Below are 18631 nucleotides of genomic sequence, written 5' to 3' on the forward strand. Positions count from 1 at the left end.
AGAATGGGGTTATAGAGGCTTCTGCTAGTCTGAGTGGAAGGTCAGGAATTTTAGGCCTGGAGGCTGTACTGAGCAGCTGGCAAAGGACTCCACCTTTTTAAGACCTCAGGAGACAGAGTAGATAGTGCCTACTCCCAGGAATTCCTACTTAGATGGCTTGTAGATAGAGCTGTCTATGGGACATCAGCTGCTTAGAGGAGTTGGAAGAAGATTGTGAAATTGGTGTTAGAGGGAAGCTGTGAAGATAAGTGGGAAATGAAAACACAAGTGTTGTGTAAAATAAATGAGCATCTCTTATTGGATAGCTTGTGGGGAAAGGCCTCTGGCCAGGTCTCAAGTCTCCCAGAAGATGTTACATCAAATTGCTCATATTTTCTGCAAGCCTAGTTGCTCTCCTAGTCCCAGATGGCAGTGGGGAGTAGGGGGATGCTGTGCTCTCTGGCTAGACTGGAGCCTCAGGTCACATCCTGCGCACACGTTTCTCCAGGGCCTCCAGCTCAGTCAGTACCTCCTTGGGCAGGTCCTGGTTGACCTGCTCTGTTAGGTAGCTCCTAATTTCACGAACCTCCTGTTCCCAGAAGTCCTTAGGGAGCGAGAACAGCTGGGCAGTATCTATGGCTCCCAGGCCGCTGAGATCCAAGGCGCCTTCCTTTGGCACCAGCCCGATGGGTGTCTCTCGGGCACTGTCCTCTCCCTCTAGCCGCCGGCAGATCCAGTCTAGAACTCGAGCATTCTCTCCGAAGCCTGGCCACAAGAAGCGGCCAGCCTCATCACGCCGGAACCAGTTGACATGGAAGATGCGGGGCAGCCGGGCCCCCTTGCGCCCCTCCATGCTCAGCCAGTGTTCTAGGTAGTGCCCAAAGTTGTAGCCAAAAAAGGGCCGCATGGCAAATGGGTCATGCATGATCACCTTCCCTGGGGAGGGGAAAGGATGGGTAAGGAATCTTCCTGCTTACTGGAAAAGAGAAGGGCACCTGGCATCCAGTTGGAGGAAATTGTAAAATGTTCATGGTTCTGGAATCTCAGGGCAGGGTGAAAAGGAATGGGGAATGGGCTGGGCAGGAGGAAGGTCTGGCTCAGGCAGGGAGAGGAGAGGCAATGTGGACACATGGGAGAGGGACAATGAAAGGTTCTCACCTTTGTGTTCAGCCGCAGCAGTGGACTCAGAGCGCATGGCACTGCCCACAAACACTCCGTGGTGCCAGTTGAAGGCCTCGTATACCAGGGGCACTCCTAGAAAACCAGTGAACGGGGTCACAGGCAACCCTTTTTATTGGACTCACTCCATCCTTTCTGGTGATTCTGACTCCTAATCTCTCTCCTAGAACCTCAGCTGTCCCATTTTCAAATCTCATGCCTCCCCCCATGTTTGTATTCTCCAGGGGAGAGCTCTGGAGACAGACAACTACAGTTGGCAACCTGAGCTTTGAGTACAAGAGGGAGGTGGGCCCTGATGTAGACTCAGATCTTTTACCGACACGGCATGGCACCCAATGTTTACCTTTGGGTCTGCGGCCTCCAAAGATGATGGCATCAATGGGGACACCCTCCGGAGCCTCCCAGGCTGGGTCCATGATGGGACACTGGCGAGCCGGGGCACAAAAGCGAGAGTTGGGATGTGCACAGGGCTCCTTGTCACCTGGCAGAAGAAATACAAATACTATCACTTCCAAGGGCAATCCACCCCCAGCACACACATGCATGTACTCTTGCACAATTTCTTTTTGCCTCATCAGCTCCCTACAACCTCATGTGGTAGGGAGTAGGGAGTTAGGACATTTCCCCTAAAAGATCAGGTTATTTATCCATAATAGTACTGACAGCTGAGCTGTGTGAGAAAAGAGAGAGGAACTGGGGTTCAGCAGGGCACTAATGTTTATGCCAAACTGTGGCCAGTGTTCAAAGGAATGGAGTTAGATGTTGGCATAATCCCTCCCGCCCCTGCAAAAAAAAGAGATTTCTTTCTTTATGGGATATTTAAATAAACACTCAAACCTAAAGCAAAAACTGAATCTGTCTGGTGAGTATTTCAGACAGTTGACTTTTCATCAGCACCCCTGAGCTATCAAAATGCAAATAGAAATTGATTTTAAAGCTAATAGAATTTTGCCCTAACTAGTTTGGCTCAGTGGATAGAGCGTCAGCCTGTGGACTGAAGGGTCCCAGGTTCGATTCCGGTCAAGGGCATGTACCTTGGTTGTGGACACATCCCCAGTAGGAGGTGTGCAGGAGGCAGCTGATTGATGTTTCTCTCTCATCGATGTTTCTAACTCTCTATCCCTCTCCCTTCCTCTCTGTAAAAAAAATCAATAAAATATATTAAAAAAGAGAGAGAGAGAGAACACGATTGTTTTTTTAAAAAAGCTAATAGAATGTTGGTGTTTTACCTAAGCTAATAGAATGTTGGTGTTTTACCTGGGCCTGCCCAGTCCCTGATGGAGTGATAAGGCTCGAAGAACTCAGACAAGGATATAACCTGGGCAGGCATAACCTGAGGAGCCCAGGTCATTTGGCCCCTTCAGGTGCCCTAGAGATGCTTTGGGACCAAATTAGGGGCAAATGTGTACTTGTAGGTAGGGCACTATCAAGGGGACCCCAAATGGACAGGGCAAGGAAGTCAGAGCTGGTTATCCCTGCCCTTTTCCCACCCACCAGCTCCTGCCTCCACTCTCAGGAAAGAGCTGTCCTTTACCCTCTCTCTTGCACTTTCATCAGCCCCTAATTCAGGTCCATAGCACAGGGTGTTATTCTGGGAACTGAACAACATGCTCTAGTTATAGCCCTGAATCCAGAAATGATGAAAGGGTTGGGGAATCAGCCTGTAGGGAAATATGAAATTTTCTTGGATTTCTCAGTTGGGTAGGAAGACTGAGGAGGGCTTAATGATGATGTTGAAGAAAATAAAGGGTGATTAGACGAGGAGGGTGACTGCTAGGCCAGCTTGGAAAACTTGAATATAGGCTCCAGTGACCACAGGGCCACCTTCCCCCACCATGCTCTTCTTTGCTCCCATCCCTCGGTCTCTGGGCTCTCTGACTGCTGAAGGCCACAGAAAACTGAAGGGCAGAGTGCAGGGTTGGGGGTGGGGGCAGGATTGCAAGGCACGGGGAGAATTGACAGGGTTGAGAAACTCACTTCTAGGAGAGGCTAAAGAACTAGTCTGATTCAGTTTGGAAGAAGAATTTGAGTGTATGTGTTGGAGGGACAGGGAAAGGGTAAGGGTTACAATACTGACCTGTATTTATTTATTTAATTTATTTTGGTATTCCTCACCCGAGGAATTTTTCCATTGATTTTTAGGGAGAGTGGAAGAGAGATGGAAAGACAGAAAAACATCGATGTGAGAGAAACACATCGATTGGTTGTCTCCTGCACGATCCTGACCAGGTACATGCCCTTGACCGGAATTGAACCCGGGATATTTTGGTCTGCAGGCTGACGCTCTATCCACTGAGCCAAACAGGCTAGGGCAACAATACTGACCTTTAGACAGTGGTTATTATATAGGGGGATGGTGAGAACCAAGTGGCAGGCAGAGGGGCAGGCTTTCTCCCTTCCTAATAGGTCAAACTTTATGGATTCTGTTGTGAGCCCTATTCCTTCTATAATAATTTTCAAAACAGTCCTTCTCTTTTCTTTTTAAAAAATACCTAGTTTATATTTATGGTGGATTTACTATGTGTTTGGTACTGTGCTAAACTCTTTGTATGCATTTAAAACTTCAACAACTTTATGTGATAGGTGCTACCCCATTCAACTGATGGGGAAACTGACACTCAGGAAGTTAAGCAGTTTAACCAAGTCACAAAGCCAGTACTTGATGGAGCTGGGATATGAACTGAGACCTTGCCTGGAGTTAGAAACTTTAAACATTCATAACTTCCTGTGCCTCCTGGAGGTCCTGGAAGATGCCTGCGGATTGTGAAGGATTTTATATCTCCAAGGTGCTGAGCCCTGGGAGCTGTGTCATGACTCCCCCGCCCCACATACCAGGTTTCCAGGCCTTGCCCAGCCAGGAGGTAACAGTGACGCCAGGTGGAAGAGGCTGGTCAATGCCCTCCCAGTACACGCCACCATCGCTGGTCTCAGCCACGTTGGTGAAAAGAGTGTTACTCTGGATTGTGGCCATGGCATTGGGATTGGTGGTGGCAGAGGTGCCAGGGGCCACCCCGAAGAAACCATTCTCAGGGTTAATAGCCCGGAGTCGACCTGTTAAGAGAAGTGAAAAAAAGGAAAGACCAACCAGGAAAAATTGAAGGGTGGGCCAGGGAAGGTCCTGCTTTGTCCCTCTCTGCCCTAAGCTGGACCCTAGATCTGACAAGGAAAGGTTTGTGTCTCTGCCAGGACTTTCAGGGAAAGGTGGACTATTCAGGAAAAGTTTCTTCCTGACAAAGCTCACCATGAGCAGTGGAGGGGAGGCCTCTGTGCTCTGGTAAGAGCTAGAATCAAGAGTATGATCCAAGGACCACTCACCATCACTGTCAAACCTCATCCAGGCGATGTCATCCCCCACACACTCCACTTTCCAGCCTGGCAGTGCTGGCCGCATCATGGCCAGGTTTGTCTTGCCACAGGCACTGGGGAAGGCGGCTGCTACATAGCGCTTCTTCCCCGCAGGGCTGGTGATACCCAGGATCTGCATGTTGGGGAGAAAGGGAACGAGGGGGAGATCACCAAAGGTCAGGGCATGATCTGCACAGGAAGGGCAGCTACAGATTAACAGGGAGGACTGATGTTTATTCACTTAATAGGTGCACTGCCTTGCTACTGGGCCAGGGGTGGCAGCAAGGGAAGCCCCCCAACATTTAGCAGCTTGGGGTCAAAGCTTTGGGCTTTGGGCAGAGTCCCTGCCCACCAGCCTGGCACCTGGCAGTGGGGAGGCAAGGCTGAGGCAGACTGGCCAGGCCCCACCACTGCCTTGCCCCCCACAGCTGCCCAGTCCTCACCAGGCCCTCACCAGCATGTGCTCCGCTAGCCAGCCCTCATCCCTGGCCAGCCGAGAGGCGATGCGGAGGGCAAAGCACTTCTTGCCCAGCAGGGAGTTGCCACCATAGCCGCTGCCGAAGGAGACGATTTCCCGCTGGTCAGGCACGTGGCCAATCAGGGTTTTCTCTGGGTTGCATGGCCATTGGCTCACCGGCTCCCCTGGGGACAATGGGGTCATGGGGCTGCTAGCAGGAGCATCAGAAACTGGGGTTAGAGGGATCAGGGGTTGGCAGGATAGACACTTGAGAGCAAAGGTGGTGCCAATGGATGGTTGAAGTCCCCCACCTCATAATATCCATCAGCTCTCTATTCTTAGAGACTTTCTCAATCTTGTGCAAACTGCTCTGCAAACAGCCTCACCCCCAATCCAGACCTGCTGGACTGGATCTAGGGAATTAGGTGTCTCATTAATTAGGATGGGAAGGATTTGGGGTTCCCTCTGAGTGTAAACAGGCCTTTGTATCCTCCCATGGACAGAGCAGGGGCTCACCTTGCCCAGTCAGGGGCCGACCCACAGAGTGCAGACACTTGACAAAGTCACCATCTCCGAGGGCCTGAAGCACAGGCGTCCCCAGCCGGGTCATAATACGCATGCTTGCCACCACGTAGGCCGAGTCAGTGAGCTGCACTCCGATTCGGGACAGTGGGGAACCCACAGGACCCATGCTGAATGGAAGCACATACATGGTTCGGCCTGTGGGGGGAAATGTCACTTTGATGAAGGGTTCCAACCTGTTAATACCACCAGTGCCCTTGCCTCTGTGTCCCTGCCCTGATTACCCTGCATGCAGCCTGGAAACCTCTCATCCACAGCTTGTTGGAACTCAGCTGGGGACATCCAGTTGCCCAGCTGCCCGCGGGCCCCACCAGTCGGGATGGGCACCGTGTCTCGTTGAGATGGAGTTACAATCACCGTCTTGCTCTCTACTCGTGCCACATCCTTGGGGTCTGTGCGGGCCAGCCAGCTGGGGGAGAGAGGATTATCAGGAAGATGATGGCCAGCAGGTCTCCCTCATCCCCAGACCCACTCTTTCAAGTCCAACTTTGATTCCAGGTCTTCTGTTTTCCCCACCCATTTGCACCTCAATCTTCCTCCAGGTTATGTCCCGTTTAAGGGGACACATGAAGGGGAGCCAGCTGCTGATATTATTGCAGGCTTAGCCCAAGCCCATATTTAATTATGTAGTTCTTGTGGCCCCCAGCCCTCTAAAGGTCCCTTTTCCTGGCAAAAACTCCCTGAACTTGTGAGAAAAAGAAAAGAAAAAGCTTTTATTTGTATCTGCTTCATTATTTAACATAAAAATACAGACCACTCCCAGTAAATCCTGACTTTGTTTCCTCTAAAGCTCCTATTCTTGCTCATTCCAGTGAGATGGTCTAGTTAAATCTCATTTTGTCTTAGTAAAGACAAAGTGAGCGGCCTCAGTCCAAGCAGCTGCCCCCATCTTGTGGGTCGCTGGGCTCGGGGCTTACCAGTTACTGTATTTGGGGAGCTTTCGGATGAGTCCCTGCTGCTCCAGCAGGGTCAGTATGGCAGAGTTCTCTGCCTCAGTCCCATCACAGATGTGGATGCCCTCTGGTTGGCACAGTCGTGCACTACGCTCCACAAAGTCTCGAACCCCAGTAGGCAGCTGGCTCAGATCTCCACTGAGTACTCGCAGGGTCTGGATGCTGCGCTGTGATGACCAGCCACAGGGGCTCAGCCTATGCCAGCTAAGCCTGTGAGAGAAAAAAAACAGGTAATGAGCCAGGATAGGCAAGTCAAGAGGATAGGAGGCTGGGGTGCTAGGGAGCATGCTAAAGCAAGTCCGGGTGCAGGTCTCATGAAGAGCAGGTTGGAGTAGGTGAGTGGGATGGGTTCAGGCGACATGTATCTTGTGGCCTTTATGAGGCTTAGTCAGGGTGTCTCCTGGTCAGCAACGGGCAGGTATTGCCAGATGACCATAGAGGCTGTGTAGAAGTACATGTATAGGCATGTTAATGTCAGTGCAGGCTTAGTCCATGCCCATGTTTAACTAGGTCTGGTCAATGTTTAGAAATGAACAGGTGCCCAGGGCCCAAGTATGGAAACTGCCAAGGTGACAGCTTCATGTTTGGTATTGGAAGCTCTCATCCCTGTTCTTTCCATTCTCGTTTACTTTTTTAAAAGTTAAAAAGGCAGCTATTTTTATTTATTTATTTCTTCTGGTGTGCATGCTGTAAGACTGTGAAACCTCATGTAAAGAACCTGTTCTTTGAGATGGTACAGTCCCGGTTTCTAGATTAGGACTCTTGCACAGAGAGTAGGTGATCAGATGTTGGGGTTTCAGGCATCAGATCTGCTGCCGCCCACCTGGTCCAAAAGGATTGCAAAAATATTGCCATTGGGTAGTTACTTTTGAACCATGTGAAAGGCTGACTATTGGGAAATGTCACTGGCTAGGCATGCCCTGATTCCCAGGAGTGTAGGGTCCCTGTTGTCTCTCCCTTCACATTCCTGGGAGAGGGAGAAGCAGGGTCTGCTCTGATTGGCCTGGACCCAGAGTGGAGTGAGCCAGAGAGACCAAAGGCCGAGAAAGGGAAGTTGCCCTCCTATGCCCCAAACACCTAGGAGCACATGATCCTATCCCTCCCCTGGCTCTCTTTCCTAGAGGACATGTGCCTAGAGAGCTTTGGGTATGGGTGGTAGGGTGCAACAGCAGACTGCAGGGAGCTCCAATGCAGAGGGTGTAAGCCTGGGGAAGGGAGGAAGCTCAGACCATGGATGTGGGGATTGGAGCCTGGCTGGAGTGTGAACCGGGGTGGCTTTCACTGGGCAGAGTGAGATGGAAACCAGTGTGGTCCCAGGGGCAAAGGAGGAGGGTGCCTGGGACCTGGGTCTGTTCTCACCTCAGAGAGGTTTTCCCTGAGCACTAATTTTAAAGGTACACAGTCTGGGGAGAGCCTCTGCAAGGAAGTCTGGGGAGGCTCCACCACTCCTTCCAGTCCTCTAACTAGGACCTTCGCCTTTTTCTTTGCTCCAGAGACCACCTACGTGGGCTGGCCAACTGAACCAGCTGTGGGAGAGATATGGGGTCAGCTCAAATTCTGGAACAAAACCTGGGGAGAAGGGAGCCTACAGAGGCAAGACAGGAAGCTGTGAAAAGGGGGAGAAGGCAGACAAGCAGGGCCTAGGGGCTCCTGTCCTGGACTGGGGGTGAAGCCAGCCATATACGAATTGAAGGCAACTTGGAGCCCTCCTCCTCCCTTCTTTCCCTGGCCCCAGGTCCCTCTGCCTGCGCCAGGCTTCCCGCCAGGTTCCAGTGGGGGAGGCCGGGGAATGGATGTTTACATTAGGGAGCTGTGCGCCCGATCCCTGGGCTCATGCACCCTTGACCCCAGGGCCTTACTGCTCCTCGTGGCAACCTGAGCACAAGAGTTACATCTGTAAAGGAAAGGGGACAGACTCAGAAAGGGGCTACGCGGGGGCGAGCGAGGAGGTGGAAGGAAGTTCTGAGTGTCACAGAGACCGCGGGGCAGAGATCAGCAGAGCAGGAAGGGTAGGAGGGGACGGAAACGGAGAGTCCGGAGCCGCTGATCTCAGGCAAGATGTCCGGCCAGAGAAGCTCGGGATCGAGAAACACTCGCCCCCTGCCCGCTTCCCCCTGGGATGGGAAGCCAGGCCGAGGCTGACCAGCAGGAGAGCGCAGCTGGCAGCGCCACGAGGGTGAGCTCCGCGGAAGGTGCGGGTCGGCCCCGGGCTGGGGGTCACTCACCGCAGGCCCGGGCGGTACACAGCGGCCATGGCAACTGGGCGGGGGCTGTGAGGTGGCAAGAGAACGTAGCGGAGCCTGGCAGAGATGGAAGGCGGGAAGGGAGAGAGCGCGGTGGAGCGTCAAGGAGCTGAGACTGGGCGGGAGGCGCTTAAAAAGCGGGCGGGCGGGCGGATGCGGGGGCGGGACCTAGCCGGGCCAGCGCGACCCTCTCTTCGCCCCGCCAGCCGGCCAGCGCTCGGTCCGTCCCGGGCACCCAGTCCCAGGCCCGCCCAGCTGCGCCCCACCCCCGCATCCTAGCCCTCAAACCCATCTCTCCCATTGGGGGACGGGCTGCTCTCCTCGAGGCTCCGCCCCGCCCTGCCCACTGCACATGATGTAACTTTGAGGACTCTTGCTCCCGGTAGACAGTGACTGGAGACACTGGGTGGCAAACAAGCCAAGGGCTGGAGTCCACGGGGCCTGGAAGTCTAGTAGCGGGTGTTGGGCATTACATTCTTTCTAGGGACTGGGTACTCTGAGCCCCAGGCTCTTCTGATTTGCAGGGTCTCAATTCGAAGGTCTCTGCAGTCCCCAACTCCCAAATCCTTGTTTCTTCTCCAGATGAGGTCTCCCTGCTGCGCTGCCTTACCATGAAACAGTCTTCAGGCCAGTCTTCTTTGGGCCTCTGCCCTGGTCATTCTTTCCACATTCCCCTGGAGAAAGCATCTGCCCCACCCAACCACCATCATAAAAGTCCTCAGGTAATTTCTCAAGTTATGTCCCCATCCAGACATTTCTCTTCAATTTGAGACCACTGGGTATCACCCCAAATGCCACAGCACCTCAAACTCAACATGTCTTTGGGAGGCATCTGCTCAGCACCCACTCCCCCTTTCTGATAATGGCACCTCGATGCTCCTCTTCAGTCTGTGTGGTCATGTGGGTCTCCTGGGGGTAGGTTCTCAGCTTGGCCAATTTGTGTGTTCCTCACTCTGACTTCAGCAATTGGGAATGTTCAAGGATGAGCATGAGGTCCCTCTCTTCAGCTTTTTCTGTAAACTTTCAAAATAAGCTCCTGTCCTGCTGAGGTTGCTGAGCTAGTAGACTATAAGCCTGGAGCTTCTGGGTGTCAGCTTAGCACTGCAAAGCAGGGACCTGCCGAGATGCAAGCCAGCATAGAGGAAGCAGAGCAGAGGAATGGAGAGAAACAAATTTGTGATTTAGATTATAGGAGCCAATAAATTTTTTCTCTTGTTGAAGCTAATTTTCTTAACAGAGGAACGGAGAGGGAGGGAGGGAGGGAGGGAGGGAGGGAGAGAGAGAGAGAGATGTAAGAGAGAAACATTGATTGGCTGCCTTCTGTATGCACCCCAATTGGGGATAGAACCTGCAACCTGGGTATGTGCCTTGACCAGGAATCAAATCTACCACCTTTTGGTGTACCAGGGCAACGCTCCAACCAACCTTGTCACACTGGCCAGGGCTGTTCAAGCTAATTTTAAGTGCATTTCTGACCTTTGCAACAGAAACCATCTTGATTCTCAGATTTCTCAGAGTTCTGTGCTGGAACATAGTGAAACAAACAGAGCTGGTCTGTAGCCTTGGGCTTGCTACTGGTCTTCCTCTCTTCCACCCAGGCTCCATCACACACTCACCCTCATCTGTATGTATTTGGGACTTTTCCCTCCAGTTTCAACATCTAAACTCTGTCCACACCTACCCCACTGCAGAAAGCTGCCTGTTTGCCCCTTTGGGCCTAAAGGTGTGCACACTGGTGGGCTGGTCAACCTACCAAAGGTCATCATCTCTTCCATAATCCTGACCTGCTCTCATGGTTCCATATCTCAGCAAATGGCTCCACCATCTAACCCAGGGGTGGGCAAACTTTTTGACTCCAGGGCCACAATGGGTTCTTAAACTGGACCGGAGGGCCGGAACAAAAGCATGGATGGAGTGTTTGTGTGAACTAATATAAATTCAAAGTAAACATCATTACATAAAAGGGTACAGTCTTTTTTTTTAGTTTTATTCATTTCAAATGGGCCGGATCCGGCCCACAGGCCGTAGTTTGCCCACGGCTGATTCTAGCCAATTGCCCCAGAAGAATCTGAGTCTGTTTAGACAATTCCTTTTTTATCCTCCATAGCCAGTAAGACACCAGGACCTTTGGGTATACTTCACAATTATCTCTCAAATCTGTCTATCCCCATAGCCACTGTCTTAGTTCAGGGCTCATCTCTCACCTGGTTTCAGGTGATGGCTTCCAAGCCACTTCTTGGCCTCCTACTTCTCCAAATGCTACCCCCCCACCCCACGCTACCCTCCAAACTCTGCACTTACGGTCACATTGGAGAGTTAGGAGAGAGGGATAATGTTTATTGTGTGGACACTAGGTGCCATGCTCTGTGCCGGCAGCTTTACATGCATAATCTCATTCAGTTTCACAACAACCCCGATACAGGTATAGATGCTAAGGCTCAGAGAGGTTGTCATTTGCTTAAAGTCGTACAGCTGGTCAGCCTGAGAAATGGCGCCTGAATCCACATCTGACTCTGATTACCAACTTGTTTCCCCCCTCAGCAGCCTAATATTGTCCCCTTGATTCATCATTTAAAAAAGTGAGAACATATCACTCTCAGGCTTAAAATTCCTTCAAGGCTTCTTTCACATCACATAGTAACTGATGTCCTTTATAATCTGTTTCCTATTTATCCAATGTTATTACTCCATCTCCTTACTTGCCACTTTCCACCTACATATGGAATTCTGCAGTTTCCAGAGAACTTCTGTGAACTCTTTCTGCCCTTCAGACTTAAACATCACCACCGACATGAAGTCAGTTTGCCCTTTAGAATTAACATCTACCTCATCTCTGTTGTTCTATACTGTGTACTATGCCTATAGTTTTGTACTTATAATATTTTATTTACTAGTAGTTGTTTTTGTATCTCCATAATGCTCACTACAATATTAACTCCTTGAAAGAAGAATTCAAATTTTAGTTTTTTCCTGGCTGGGGGATTCAGTTGGTTGAAGTGTCGTCCTGTACCCAAAAGATTGAGGGTTCAATTCCCAGTGAGGGCACATACCTAGGTTGTGGGTTTGATCACTGATCGGGCACATACAGGAGGCAACTGATGTTTCTCATCAATGTTTCTCTCTCTAAAATAAAAAAATATCCTCAGGTGAGGATGAAAAAAATTAATCAACAAACAACAAATGCTGGAGAGGATGTGGAAAAAAGGGAACACTAGTTCACTGCTGGTGGGAATGCAGACTCATGCAGCCACTATGGAAAACAGTCTGGAGTTTCCTCAAAAAATTAAAAATGGAACTTCAGTTTGACCCAGCAATCCCACTTCTGGGAATATATCCTAAAAAAACCCAAACACCAATCAGAAAGAATATATGCACCCCTTTGTTCATAGCAGCATTATTTACAATAGCTAAGATTTAGAAACAGCCCAAGTGCCCATCAGTAGATGAATAGATTAAAAAAGCTGTGGGACATTTACACAATGGAATACTATGCAACTGTAAAAAGGGTGGATCTCTTACCCTTGGGACAGCATGGATAGACCTGGCAAGTATTATGCTAAGTGAAATAAGCCAATCTTCGAAAGACAAATATAACATGAGCTCACTTATTTGTGGAATCTAATACATGGAATGAATTGACCAACAAAATAAGACCTGAAGCATGGAGGCATGGAACAGACTGACATACCTCAATTTTGGGTTGAGGGGATGAGAAGAGGTAAACCAAGGAACTTATATACTTATAGGCATGGCCCATGGACACGGGCAATAGGGTAGTGAAGACATGGCGCCGGGGGGGGGTAGGAGGTAAAGGGACCGGAGGGGGGTGAAATGGGAGAGACCTATAATACATCAACAATAAAAAGTATATTTAAAATAATAATAATTTAAAAATTGGTCTTGTTTTTATCCTAGCTCCCTGCAGAATCTGTCCTATGATAGGTACTTAATAACTGTTGGTTGAATGAAAGAATGAACAAGTCCCACCCATGTTTCTGAATCCTCCCCCTCAACCCCCTTTTCTTCCTTCCTTAATTTTAGACAGACTGTGCAAGGGGCTCCTGAGAGGATTTCCTTGCACTGCTGATTCCCCTTATCTGTCACACACTTTGTTCCCTGTCCCTCCTGGCAGCCTGGCCCACCAGCTGACCAATGTCCTGTTCATGGCACACCACCAGGGGGCAGTGTGTGACCAACCTTATTCTGGTCTGCATTTCCTTCTTCCCAGGGAGCTGTGGACAGGAGTTGGGGCGGGATATCGATGGCTCACAGACACCCTGTAGTGGATGCTGTGGTGTGCTGCCTAGATTTCCCTTCAGGATCATGGTGCTCATTGTCTCAGCCACTGAGTGTTGGCTCCTGATGGCTCACAGCTGAATGTTTCCCTGAGAACTACCTGTGGCTGAAGGAAACTGTCTTGTCAAATGCAGGGCCCCTTTCCTGGGATTACATGTCATCAATGACTGGTGAATGTACGGGTTCAAAGGCCTGGTCCTCTGGCCTCAAATTGAAACAACTCTGAAAGTTCATCCCAGCTCCAGAAATCCCATAGAATCAGCTGACGTCTCTTCTGTTGCAACTGTAATGCATTTATTTCAACTTTTCCCCTGCCCAGTCCTGCTTCTCTCATTCCCTTTGAAAGTCTTCCCTAATAAGCCACCTGTACACAAGTTTTCATCTCAGAGTTTGTTTTCAGCTTAAGATTTTCCCCAAACTCAACTTGGATACTCTGTTAACTTCCTTATCTGACTCTGATTCCATTTTTGCCCTCCTCCACACTAGATCCAAAGTGATTTTTAAAAATATATTTTATTGATTTTTCAGAGAGAGGAAGGGAGAGGGATAGAGAGTTAGAAACATCGATGAGAGAGAAATATCCATCAGCTGCCTCCTGCACACCTCCTACTGGGGATGTGCCCACAACGAAGGTACATGCCCTTGGCCGGAATCGAACCCGGGACCCTTCAGTCCACAGGCCAACGCTCTATCCACTGAGCCAAACTGGTCAGGGCCAAAGTGATCTTTTTAAACAATCTGATTATGTCAGGTCTCCACTGAAAGCCCTTCAATAGCTTCTCACTGCTCGTATTTATTTATTTATTTGTTTATTTTTAGATAATTTTTATAAGAGTTTATTTGAGCCATACTGATGACATATGCTGGTGAGCAAGATCTCAAATGCGCCCAGCTTCTCACTGCTCTTAGAATAAAGCCCACATTCTAAACTTGGCCTACAAGACTCTGCATGATCTGGCACCTGTGGACTTCTCCACCCTCATCTACCACCATTCTTCCTACCTTTCCTTGGTTCTACTCTCTGGCCCCATTGGTCTTTTTCAGTTTAGTGAACATGTCCACCTCTTTCCTACCCTGCCCTTCTCTTTCATAGCACTCATCTCAGTTACAATGGTTTGTTTTTAGGTAGGCCCATCCCTAACGTGGATTCAAATTTAGATTTTATTTGGAATCCTCAGGATTCCCCAGTAGAATGTGGTGGTGTGGGGAGAGTCAGCTACTGGTCCTCAGGTCCACCTCTTTTCCCACCCCTGACACCATCTTGTACTGCCAGGGGCCTCATGTGCATGTATGTGGACCTCTCTGTCTATACATCCTAATTCTGTCCATAGCCTCCTACAAACAGCACCCCTTGGCCACTTAGGTCTAGGAATGCGTGAACGGGTAGTTTGGTCTACCCTTGGGTGGGCAACCCAGGGAAGAGGTCCATGTGGGCCCTAGAAGTGGGCTTGGGGTCCTTTGGGCAGGGAATTCTGGAGTGTGGTCCAGAAGGGGACTGGGTGTGTGCGCAGAGGAGGCCTGGGCTCCTCACTCCATGGCACATAGCTGGAAGAGCACCAGAGTGGAGCCTTCCAAAGCACAGCGCCCAGGACAGGGGTCACCTATACAATGATGTTTCTGTTTCATCTGTAAGCTCCACAGAGGCAGGGGGCTGGGGTCAGTCTGCTTTGCTGAGGTATATCTAGTGCTTAGCACAGTGCCTGGGGTGGAGTAGGTGTTTAACAAATATTTGTCAAGTGAATGTAAGAGGTAGACCAGAAAGAGGTTTAAGAATTTGTATCTATTACTGAAGATCTAGATACGAAAAGTCAGAACTAGGAATGAGAACAAATCTTACAGGGCTCCAAAAAATGGATATAGTGACAGCATCCTGGATTACTGACTCTTGTCTCTTCACCTCTCCTTTCTCTTTGTTTTCTACTCCACTTCTCTAGGCCCTTTGCCTGCTTGGCCCTCTTTCTACATGGTCCAGCATCCCTCAGTCCATATCTTTCTACTTTTTCGTCCTTTGGCAACTACTCTTTCTTTGTGACCTGACCATCTCTCTGTCTGCTTCTCTGTATTTGTTTTAGTTCTTGGTCCTCGATTTTACTTTCCTTTGTTTCTTTCTTCTACCACTTTTGCTCTTCTAGTCCTTTGCTCTTGTCTTTCTTGTTACTCTTACTTCCTTCTTGATCTCCTCCCAGAAGCTTTCCATGGCCCTTTGCCCAACTTTTCCATGTGCCTATGTCCCTCTCCCTGCTTGAGTCTAGATCCCTGGGGAGCCCTTGACTTGTTCTGCCCCCTGTCCCAGGTCTATACCCACTGCCTCCTTAGCTAAGTCTTCCTGCCTCTCTTCCTCTGTTCTGTCATTCCTAGAGTCCACCTGGCTTCATCTTTTTCATCCCCATTTTTCCCCCCACAGATGTCCGTGAGCCAGTCAGTGTCAGCATTCATCCCTTCCCCTCCTGACAGAGGACACATTAACTACCTCCTGGGCCACAGCCTCTCCTTTCCATGTCCTTGGCCTTTCCTCTGGCCCAGCCCTCAGTCCTCAGACTCCTTTTCCTGCTCAGTGTCGCCTGGTCTGAGCCCCTAGCAGCTCAACCTGCCTGAGCTTGTTTAGTCTGACTCCTTTAGCCCGTTAGCAGCTTAGCCATCCCACCTCTCCTTTGAGCCCTCCAGTAAACAAGAGGATCAGTGCAGACCTGACAGCTGCTGAGGGGAGAGGGGCCAAGTGTCTGGCCAGGCCAGACCAGGCATAAAAAAGGGGGCTGCATTCAACATTTCCATTTCCTTCTTCAACCAGGAACATTCTGGGGTCTCTTTCCTGGCTATCTGCTTTAGAGCCACATACTATGGCATGTGTGAGGGATTCCCTGTCTCTATGGTCCCCATTCTCATTTTGTGGCTTTGTTTCCAGGACTTGAGCTTTTTGGTTCTTCAACAAAACACCACTAGATTCAGGCAATCACACTGAGAAGCCTTTCTCCTTGAATAATGGTCATGGTCTCTGCTCCACAAAATAGAGGCTAGGTGTGGGAAGAGAGAGATGTCATCTGATCTAGGTCTTCTTATATGTGTGTGGAGAACATGGCAGGAGAGACCACACATAAACACACACAAAAGGAAGGTGAGTTCACTGTAGGCATTCTGTAGACCAGTAGTTCTCAAACTTTAGTGTTCATCAAAATTGTCCAGAGGGCTTATTAAAACATAGATATTTTTGGCTCCATCCCCAGAGTTTCTGATTCAGTAGATTTGAAGTAAGGCCAGATAATTTGCATTTTAACAAGTTCCCAGGTGATGCTGCTGATCTGGGGACCACACTTTGAGAACCACTGTCTTAAATCATATGAATCTCCCACCTTTTCACCCAACACCTAAGGCTGGGACTAGATTAATTTTTATAAATTATGGTCATTGGGGCTGATGGACACCCACGTCTCTCCTTGGGTTGGGAAATAGGATCTGTTAACCCCATGGGAGAGTTTAGGTGTCCTCAGAAGGTAGGGAATAGCCTTTAACTCATGGAGTTCTGTTCCAGTACAGACCGTATTTAAACAGCTTCAGACAGGTTTAAACATCTTGTCTAATTCCCAGTATCCCTGTTCCAACTTCTACTCGGGGATGATAGCTCTAAGAGGTGTTAGGGGATTAGGCTGAAAATGTAGGTCACCCACCAACCATCTGGGAACCAGGATGAGTGAGAGAGGAAAAGAGAGGGACAGAATATACACAGAGAAAAGATGAGGGGAAGCAGAGGGCATATGAGGGCAGTCACAAAAGTCTCAGATGGATTGGTGGTGATTAGATTTCAGTGTCCCACACTGGCCTGGAAGGAAGGAGCAGAATTTCCCATTTTTCCTTCTGTTTCTTCTCTGAAGCTGGACTGCCTGTCCTGGGGCTGGGGTCAGCAAGAGTGAGAAAGACTGAGGATTGGATGGTCAAGTCCTGGAGATTCATCATGAAGAAGATGGCTTCTTTTTCTGATTTGATATCTATGAGGGTCATGAGGCTAGATACAGTGGGGATGAGGCAGGGGGAAGAAATGTGAGGATTCCTGGAAATAGGAGACACCCAACAGTCCAGGTGAGAGTGGGTTCCAGAGAGCTTGAACTCCCCCAAAACAATGACGAGGGGCTGCAGAGCCTTAGAGGGTGAGGGCACTGGGAGCCGTCTTTTCTAATCCCATACTTTCAGTCACCAAGGGCTGAGGGTTGTGTTCACATGAGGGTGGTGGTCTGCACCAGGGAGCTGAGCACATGTAAGTCAGACCATCAGTGAGGAGCTTTATTGGGGGAGATGCCCTCTTTCCTTCCTTGAAAACAGGCATACTTGTTCTCTCCTCTTGTTCCCCCCACTCCCAAGGCCAATGAGATAGTCAAATGATCCCCTTACCTCATTGGCTGCAGGCCTAAGGACCACAAATGACCTCAGAGAGCTATCCCTTTAAGAGTGCCCTCTGGGCTCTGTGCCCACAGCCCCTTGTTCTGAGCATAGAGGCACTGGGCCTTGCTCAATGGTGCCTCCAGTCTGGGGGAAGCTGTGCTTGCCTGGCTCTGACACTGACCACATCACCTCTGCCATCCCTTAAGTGAGTATTCCCTGGGCCTTCCTGGGTGCTGGGCCTCTAACCTAGAGCCTACAGCCCCCTCCTCTGATACCTGCTGTCTGCTCTCTGTTGTCTATTTTCAGGAATCCTCACATTTCTGTCCCCTGCCCCACTCCTACCCTAACTGGCTCTATATCCCTCACTGCTATCACATCAGAAACATAAACAAGTCTTCTCACTTATTCTTTCATCTAATTCTCTCTGGATACTTCTCTCAGTGTCTCACCACCTTCTCCCTGCCAAGAACCAGTTCCTTCAATCTGTGTTTTTATTCCTGTCTTCTCTGTCCTCTCAAGGGTGAGGAGCTCAATAGAGAGGGCAACAGCCCTTCCCTGGGATAGGAAGAGAGAGCTTGTCCTTCCTCCCACCTCTTTGGGCAGAGCCTAGGGTCTGAGATGTGGTTGAAGGATACCTAGGTTTGGGGCATCAAAATTAAGCCAAACTCGAAGCCTTGCGGATGAGCACTCCCTGCTTTGCCCCTTCTGGAACTATGAGTGTGGCTGCTGAAATTGGGACCTGAGCTAGGGGAAACGGGTCAGAATGGGGAAGATGATCTGCTTAAGTTCACACAACATAGGGGGTTCTGAATAGAAGAAGGAAAACCAATCTAGCTTGGTTCCCCTGGGAGAGATTGGCCTTGGGGAAAGATAGTTGCCACTCGGTCCTGATCTTTCTAAAACTCATTCTAGAATCTTTTTTCCCCCTTGGAAAGTCTCTCACTCCTATAAAAGGGGTGGATTAATTCATAGAACAGATGTGCAGTAAGGGTCTTCTATATGCAAGGCATTGGCTTGGGTGCTCTGAGAGATAGAGAGGTATAATCATAGCATTGTATCCTTATTTCTACATTAAAATTCACAGCATACATGTTTCCCTTTGTCTTAAAATATATACGTACTCTCACAGTTAATTAAGCAAAATTTTTAATTGCTTGGAAATGGAATGGTGCCTCTTGAGATGACAGAGCATCTCAGCATGTTCCAGCAGTAGAGTTGGAGCACTG

The 18631-nt window shown here is 49.5% G+C and overlaps 1 protein-coding gene across 1 annotated transcript; it reads right to left on the bottom strand.

Moving 5' to 3' along the window:
* Nucleotides 1–270: 270 nt before the first annotated feature.
* On the bottom strand, nt 271–9029 carry PCK2 (phosphoenolpyruvate carboxykinase 2, mitochondrial). The gene is made up of 10 exons (XM_006102269.3): nt 8721–9029; nt 6460–6705; nt 5767–5951; nt 5477–5680; nt 4958–5145; nt 4474–4636; nt 3991–4209; nt 1502–1639; nt 1138–1233; nt 271–915 (listed from the first exon to the last, which is right to left on the bottom strand). The coding sequence occupies exons 1-10, from the start codon at nt 8747–8749 to the stop codon at nt 461–463; spliced, it is 1923 nt and encodes a 640-aa protein (XP_006102331.1). The 5' UTR covers nt 8750–9029; the 3' UTR covers nt 271–460.
* Between the last annotated feature and the right edge of the window lie 9602 nt (nt 9030–18631).

This window comes from Myotis lucifugus, unplaced genomic scaffold (assembly GCF_000147115.1).
Source record: "Myotis lucifugus unplaced genomic scaffold, Myoluc2.0 scaffold_406, whole genome shotgun sequence".
Taxonomy (NCBI): Eukaryota; Metazoa; Chordata; class Mammalia; order Chiroptera; family Vespertilionidae; genus Myotis; species Myotis lucifugus.

Excerpts from the sequence above, each read along its gene's own strand:
- PCK2 (XM_006102269.3), bottom strand. The coding sequence starts at position 8,749 with ATGGCCGCTGTGTACCGCCCGGGCCTGCG. Across the intron at positions 5,146-5,476 it reads TCGGCCCCTGACTGGGCAAG|GGGAGCCGGTGAGCCAATGG; the intron begins GTGAGCCCCTGC and ends CATTGTCCCCAG. Across the intron at positions 1,234-1,501 it reads TGGAGGCCGCAGACCCAAAG|GAGTGCCCCTGGTATACGAG; the intron begins GTAAACATTGGG and ends CTGGTTTTCTAG.